Source organism: Alligator sinensis, unplaced genomic scaffold (assembly GCF_000455745.1).
Source record: "Alligator sinensis unplaced genomic scaffold, ASM45574v1 scaffold861_1, whole genome shotgun sequence".
NCBI classification, from domain to species: domain Eukaryota; kingdom Metazoa; phylum Chordata; order Crocodylia; family Alligatoridae; genus Alligator; species Alligator sinensis.
The window spans coordinates 98,556-106,636 of record NW_005842153.1 but is presented as its reverse complement, the minus strand read 5'-3'; the positions used below and the strand labels follow the sequence as shown (position 1 = coordinate 106,636).

The 8,081-nt window shown below is 45.0% G+C and overlaps 1 protein-coding gene across 1 annotated transcript in view; it reads left to right on the top strand.

Annotated features, from left to right (window-relative positions):
- CFI (complement factor I) overlaps positions 1-8,081 on the top strand; it is a 30,616-nt gene that overhangs the window by 2,898 nt on the left and 19,637 nt on the right. The window contains 4 exon segments of the mRNA XM_025206363.1: positions 1-279; positions 1,263-1,416; positions 2,677-2,858; positions 4,598-4,708. The exon segment at positions 1-279 is cut by the window's left edge and continues 10 nt beyond it. Coding sequence (XP_025062148.1) covers positions 1-279; positions 1,263-1,416; positions 2,677-2,858; positions 4,598-4,708 — 726 coding nt within the window.

Here is an 8,081-nt window from a genome sequence, read left to right as displayed (position 1 = left end):
TTCAGCAGGTTCAACCAAGTCACAAGGAGACACACCTGGTAGGAGAATGTTTAAAAGAGAAATACACACAGGACTCATGTGAGAAAGTTTTTTGTCTGCCCTGGAAGAGATGTGTGTCAGGAAATTGTATCTGCAAGCTTCCCTACCAGTGCCCGAAGAATGGCACCTCAGTGTCTTCTATTAATGGAAAAACATTCCGAACTTACTGTCAGCTGAAGAGCTATGAATGTCAGCGCCCAGAAGCAAAGTATATGAGTAAAGGCGATTACATACATGGAGGTATTAGAATCCTATTTTCCAAACGTATATTGATAACTTATAGGTACTTCACTCTCTACGGATTAAAAACTATGTTCATTTATTTGCAAAGAGAGGAAACTCAAAAAGCCACTTAGTGTTTGCCCATGCCCCAAGGCAGGATCATCTATAGCTATACCATTCCTAAAGGCTTCTGTCTAACCAAATGGTGCTCAACCTTTTTGTCTGTGGAGCTGGATGGGCATTGCCCACTCCCTCCACAGGTTAAGTCTGGCTTGTGGACCCATCCTGGCACACAGCATACATGGTAGGGACTCATCTGGCTGCATAGTGGGAGGTTGGGGGGCAGCCCTGCCCTAATCCAGCTGTGAGGGAAAAGGGGGTATGGCTCAGCCCCAGCCCTGTCCAGTTGTGGGGGGCAAGACCCAGCCCTGTGGGAGGAAAGAGACATGGCCCAGCCCCAATCTGACTAGGCTGAGGGGAAGGAAGCATGGTCTGGCCCCCGGGAGGAAGGGGGCATGGCTTAGCCCCATCCTGGTCAAGTGGAGGGAAAGGGGCATGGCCCAACTCTGCTGAGAGAGAAGGGGGCATGGCCCTGCTCCAACCAGGCCATGTAGAAGGAAGGGAGTGTGACCCAGGCCTGATCTGGCCATGGGAGGTGGGGGTTATGGCCTGGCTCTGACCCACTACGTGGGGCTTGAGATTTTGGCAGTGGGGTGGGGAGGTAGTATTAACTGCCACTGCTTCCCCACTGCCAAGGCACAAGGAGCCCCACGAGACAGATTCTAAGGCTCTGTGAGCTGCATTTGGCCTGTGGGCCAGAGGTTGAGCATCCCTTGTCTAAGCCCTTCTTAAAAAACTCCTTTGATAAGATTCTACAACATCCCTACGTAATCTGTTCCACTGCTTGTCTAACCCTTCCATATTTTTTCTGAGCTCATGTTTCCTTTAATACCCTTCTGCAAGAATAACAGTGTTATGGGTTATGTATTTGCTTGTTTTAGAAAAGTTTGATGTTTCTCTGAACTATGGAGATTCAGAGTCAGAGGGTGTAATTCAAGTAAAGCTTGTGAACAACACTGAGAAGTTATTTCTATGTAACAGCAAATGGAGTATGAATGAAGCAAATGTAGCCTGCAGACACCGCGGCTTTGAAACGTAAGTTTTGTAGGGTCTTTGTATAGAAAAGGGAAATGCTGCATGGGGAAACCAATGTTGCCAGGGCACCACCAGGTGGTGGAAAGAGCTGCCACTCCCGACACCCCCAGGTTTGTTTTTGAAGCCACTGTTGCAGGACCAAGAGACAGTGTTCTCTTCACTTGCTCCACACACATGGGTGGCCAGGGACTACCTTTGACACCCGACTCCCCAGAAAGGGATTGCATTCTCAGACAAGAGAGCCACAACTGATCAAGCAGGGGGGCCTACAAGATCAGCCATTGCTATCTTGGGTTGGCAGAGGAGACCCCCAGTTAGTGTTGCCATCTTGGGCAGCTTTCAGATAACCCAATCAGCTGTTTCTGTGATGGCAAGAGTTTATCAGTCAAGTTTGCCAGGGAGCCTGTTGCCCCCTGGCTAGAGAGCATGCTCTGAGGCAACTTTGTAGTGCTCCAGTCAAGGGGCACTGCACATGTGTCCATACCTATAACACTCCATTCTGTAGCACTGCAAATGAACATGTGTCTAAGACCTAAGTGACAACTTCATGCTACATGAGACCTGTTATCCTGCAGTAGAGCCCCACAAAATAACTATGAGAGAGAGTTCAATTCCCAGTCCTGGCCATTAACTTTTCAATCAACATGGGTGGGGACTTGTACCAAGACAGAACAGTGAGTCTTGGTTGAGCATTACATATTTAGCCATGACAAGCCTCTGTAATTGCTTATTTACTTGACACAGATTTCTTAATGCAGGAGAGTATCAATATTAAAGCAAGAATAAGGCTACCAAAAAATAATTTTATTAAGGGCACAGTCTTGCTCTGATCTCACCACTTTTGGCTTTCACTCAGTTTGGGAGAAGTCAAAGATACTTAGCATGATGCAGGATGTTCCCCAAATTCCTGATTAATAAAGTCCACATACAACTAAAGGTTGGACCCTACATGTTTAATTTCTGCCCATGATGAGGCACAGTGAATTTGATGGGGCTATACTTGGGTGCAGGGAATAATTGTATTGAACAATTTGCAGACTAAGAACCCCGTTTTGTTTTACCTTTTCTTCCAAAAGAGACATCTTTTACTTATCCCTTTTTATTGACTCACCATTTTATAGATGGGGTGTATTTATTCCTTCTCACCCCATTGTGCAGCAGGGTGGTGGTGGGTGGGAATCAAATCAATTCTATATCACAAAATAAAAGGAAGTGTATTCTGTGTTATAACAATTGTTTTCTTAAACTGTATCTTCACAGGGGTGCTGAATATCACAGAAAGACATTCACTGTCCCAGAACATAACAACACTTCATCTTGTTGTCTTCAAGTGATCTGCAGAGGGGTAGAGACTAGCCTAGCTGAATGTAAATTAATTAAAAGATCACCTCCAGGTGGTGTAAAGAATTTTGCTACGGTGGCATGCCATAAAGTCCAGAGAGGTTGGTAAAAAAAAAAAAAGAAAAAGAAAAAAAGAGGTTTTTTTAGACACTCTTAAGGTTCTTAATTTTAAGCTGTACTATCAAGCATGCTATCATAGACATACCATGGGCACTGACAGAAGTGACAGTTTGTTGTGTAATTGGGTCCCTGAAGTGCTCTACAGCCATGCCCTTACAGAAGTGCATGGCTGTAGAGCACTTAAAAACTGATTGATTGTGTAATAATCTGAACCCTCATTGCATGAAGGTTCAGATAAAGGTGCTCCAGAGCAGAGTACCTTCATTAACTTATGTCAGCATGTGCCAGGAGCAGGACTGGACTGAAGTAGCCCATCTCCACCCCCAGTGCTGACTTCAGAATGGGATGAGGAGAAGGGAGGGGAAGGAGCTTGGTCAAGGGTTTCCCCAGCCTGTGCTGGAGGTTGGGGTAGGAGGAGGGCTCCAGTCCACCTGCACCACCCTCCAGCTTAGGCTGAGGAAACCCCAGACTGAGCCCCCTCCACTCTCTTCCCCCTTCCCATTATGAAGACAGCACTGGAGCTGGGGGCAGGGGGCTAGGGGAGGGCGGCTGCTGAAAGCAGCCACTCTAAATTGGAGCTTGATCCACCAGTCTCCCAGACCCAACAGTGAAAGTCAGTTGGGTCTGGGGGATCACTGTAACTCATGGTGCTTCCTGCAAAGCACCATGAGTTACTGTGGGGAGTGCCTGTCTGTCAGTACCCTATATATGTGTATTGAATTGCTTTTTTGCTTTTTTGTAAAATTTATGATGATTTTCAGCTGTTTAAATAACAATAATAAACAAGGAATACAATTAACCTTTGTCCCCAAAATACTCTGAAAGACATTCAAAAAAGACAAAATATTTTACCCCCAATTGCATTCACTTCCTAATCGAGAAAGGCAGCTCTAAACTCCTTCTCTTGACCATCTTGCATCCTTCTGGATAATTTCTATCTTACCCAGGTGGAAAGATCCTCCTAGCCGTTGCTCTTTTCAGGAAGAAAATGCAATGAAATTAAGTAACCAGTAGCATGGTAAGCAACCCAGAGCTGGATTGTATGAATTCTTAGTGCTTTCTGCAAGGTGTCCATCACCTCAAATGACTGAACCTGAAATAATTAATTCCTTTACTGGTGTAAACTAGTGACCCAGTCCTTGTCTGAAGCTTTTTTTATAGTTCTTTGTTTTATATGTAAAATATGATGATAAATGGCTTTGAGGGACTGGAGTTAGGTTGCAGGTTTTGGGGTTCTGGTGTTGTCGACTATTTTGGTAGCATCAGAGAGAGATGCACGTGGCTGGGACAGATTATAATCTTCTCTATTTTTTATATAATCACAAAAGCAAAAATTTGGATATTCCTGAACATGACGTCTCCTTCACAAGGAAGAGTGCCCATCACATTAATCCCTAATACCATTGAGTAAAATGCCTGATTAACATTTTTATCTGAGTACTTAACAAAGAGAGTGGTTTCCAGATAGCTGGAAGGTGGAGAGGGGAAAAAACAGGGAGGCCACACTGAAGGCCTGATTAAAGCCTTTTGAAATCAATGGAAAGACACCTACTGACCCTGGAAAGACACCTACTTCTCTGGGCTTTGGATGAAGGCCTAAAATGCAGCGGGGAGGGGAGCAGCTAATGCAAAAGTATGCTTATAAATAAGAAATTGCCCAGTACATTTATAGACCTGTAGAAACTTCCACATATAGTTAATTTTTGTTCCTGTTTTACAGAATGTACACCACAGGAATTCTGTTGTGCCAATAAGAAATGCATTCCTCTGACAGAAACTTGTAATGGGATAAATGACTGTGGAGACCTAAGTGATGAATTGTGTTGCAAAGGTAATAATATTGAGTCTGCCTCAATGTACATTCTTTTATGTAACTTCCCCTCTTGCATAGATAATCTAAGAGTGTTAGGAGAGAGAGTGGCATTATTTAGGAAGCAGAAAAATATTGTTGTTAAAAATTAGTTTGCCTGGTTGAATTAAGAAAGATTACTATTTATAGGAAAGTTTTGATAGTAAAAATAGATCAGCATCTTTTCCTGTTAGCAAACTGTCCTTAAACAAAGTTAATATAATCTCAAATGTATTACTCATGAAATATTATTCACAAAAATACATCTAAGATGATTCCTGACCTGCAGATCATTCATGACAAGTCGCTTTGTTCAGCATTTGAAATTCAAGCTGTGGCTAGTTTGCCTGAAAACAGAGTAGAAACAGGTCAAATAACTGAACTGGAGGACATACGTTTTAAAATGAGGTTAATGTGCTACACAGAAGCAAGCAGAACATGCTTACAAATTCAAAATTCATTTCCACAAATAATCCTGATTTTGGTTTTCTTATTAGTGTTCCTATTAATACATTTTCTGCTAGAGTATTCATAGAAAGTGAATTAATAATGGATGGAAACAAAGGCAAAAGTAATTTTTTATTAAAACATAATGAATATATCTGGCCAATTTTTAAAACTGCCAAATACATTTTGGCTTTGTATTTTTCACATAGGCATGCTTATAACTATAGACATCTATGCTTACAACAAGGTCCCTGTACCAGCACATTTACAGGTTAGGTGAAGTCTACAAATAAACTGTAGGTAAAATCACAGGAAAAAATGTTTTTTCTTCTAATCCTATACTTGCACCTAAGCTACTTAACAGAACGTGTGCTTATAAGTAGGGCTGTATGAGGCTTTGGACAGAACTTTGGATCTGGAGAAGCATCGGATGCTTCAGGGTCCAAAGCAGCACATCCGGGTCCAAGCGCTGGCCTCGTTTGGCTTCCCAAAGCGGTTCGCTGGCCTCGTTTGCCTTCCCAAATCGTTTCAGAGCTGCCTCGGAGATCCAGCCATAGGGTATAATGGGGAAAAAATAACATATCTATAACTTTGTTGGTTTTTGTCCGATTTGGATGAACAGGGATGGTAGACTTTGCAGAGACCATGAAGTCTGCTAAGTTTCAAGAAGATCAGTGCAGGGGTTTGGGGGAAACAGTACCCCAAATTCCTGAAAGCAAAACTCATGTCATGTCTAGGCGTTACAACATAGCGGAGTGAAAACTGCAGGGCTGGTAGCTCTTATTGAGGCCACAAAACCTGCCAAATTTCAAGAAGATCTGTGCAGGGCTCTGGGGGGAACTGCCCCTCAAGCTGCAGACAAGCAAAACTGGTGCCATGGGTGTTTGTGGAACTGACTGTCTGTCTTGGGGCGAGGAGGGGAGACACTGCTGCAGGCCTGGCTGCTAAGCTGCTGTGTTCCCAGTTACCAATCAATCCATCATGATTCACTCAGGGACCAGCTCAATACACAGGACCTAGCTACTACATAAAGACTTAACGAGCATCAAAACCAGGCTAAGGAGAGAAAAGAATCAATACAATCAACTGCCCCAGGACAGACACAGTCTTGGCAGGAGTTTTGTCTGTCAGCAGCTAGGGGTGCAGGGCCCCAGAACCCCTGCACCGATCTCCACAGCTGGCAGGTGTTGTGGCCTCAACAGGGGCCACCATCCCTGCAGCTGTCACCCCGCTGCGCCTTAACACGCAGTGTCACCCATGACACGAGTTTTGCTTGTCCGCAGCTTGAGGGGCAGTAACCCCCAAACCCCTGCACCATTCTTGAATCTTGGCAGGCTTTGTGGCCTCAGTAAGAGCTACCACCCCTCCAGTTTTGACCCCCCCTGTGGTGTAACACACAGCCGTGACATGAGTTTGGCTTTCAAGAATTTGGGGTACAGTTCCCCCAAAACCCCTGCACCAATCTTCTTGAAACTTGGCAGGCTTCATGCTCTCAGCAGAGGCTATGATCCCTGCCAGATGCATCCAAATCAGACAAAAAACAACAAAGTTATAGATATTTAATTGATTCCCCATTATACCCTATAGCCAGATCTCTGAGGCGGCTCCAAGCTTCAGAGCCGCTTCGGCCAAATCAAGGCAGAAATCCGGTCCAGAGCTCTGGATCGGATTGCGGCCATCCGAAATGGCTGGATCTGAAGCCGAATCAGATCACTGCCAACTCGCACAGGCCTACTTATAAGTCACTTAGGCCCGCTCTACATGTGCAGGCAAAGGCACAATGGGATCTCATGCACAATTCACAAATTCTTACCTCCTGCTGTGCCACATGTGCATGGCAGGAGGTGCGATTGTGGGATCACACATTAGATCCTATCACACCTTATTGCCAGTGCAGGGGGAGCCTGGTCCTGGCCTCCCCCTGCACTGGCAAAAAGGAAGCTTCCACAGCTGGGAGCCCCACGCATCCTGGCTGAGGGGTTCCCAGCCACGGGGGTGCCCCATGCACTCCTGAGGCAGGGTGTGGGGAATGCATGAAATCGCTGGGGGTGGAGAATCACTGCAGAGGTGATCCCTCTGCCTCTGGAGTGAAGGAAACCTGCAGCCCTAGGGGTTTCCCATAGCCCAGAGCCTGAGGAATCACAGTAGACATGATCCCCAGGGGCTTCCTGTACCCCAGAGTCCTATGGACCATGCTAGCCATGATCCCCAGGGTCTGGGAGTTTCCCACACCCCCAGGCACTAAGAATAATGGTAGTTGTGATCCTCAAGGCCTGGGGGTTTTATGCACCCTGAGCTTTGGGGATCACAGCTGTCTCAATCCCCTGGGCCTGGGGGTTTTGCACTGGGCATGGTACACCCAGCAGTTAGGAGCCATGTCAGCTGACAGGGCTCCCAGCTGCAAGGGAGACCCTACTACATGTGCAAATTAAAGCTCGGTAGCAACCAACTATAAAGTCAGTACCGTTTTTCAAGGTCTAACTAGCTGGTTGGGGGTGTTTATTGTATGACAGCTGCTTTCCCAGTAATTGGGCAGTTAACCAGTTAATTGCACAATACCTTTAATGTGTAGAGGGGGCATTAGAAGCATAGTTTAGGCTTCTGCTTTTGAAAATGTTAGCCCTACTCCAGGGAGCATCCTAAAGCTCTACTGAAATCAGAAATGCTAACAAGAGAGGAAGTTGAGTGATGTTTAGCTGGGGTTGATGTGAACACAACTTTTGGAAAAAATTAGCAAGTAGTCTTGCTCAACAAGTTTGGGAACTACTGCCAAATTTTTGTATCCTTGAAACTGAAAAATAGAGAGTATACAGAATTAACGGCATCCATTTCATCTTATGTTTACAGTGTCTGGTGTCATCATATAGTTATGAACATCTGATTTGGACATATTACTCTTGCCATGTGT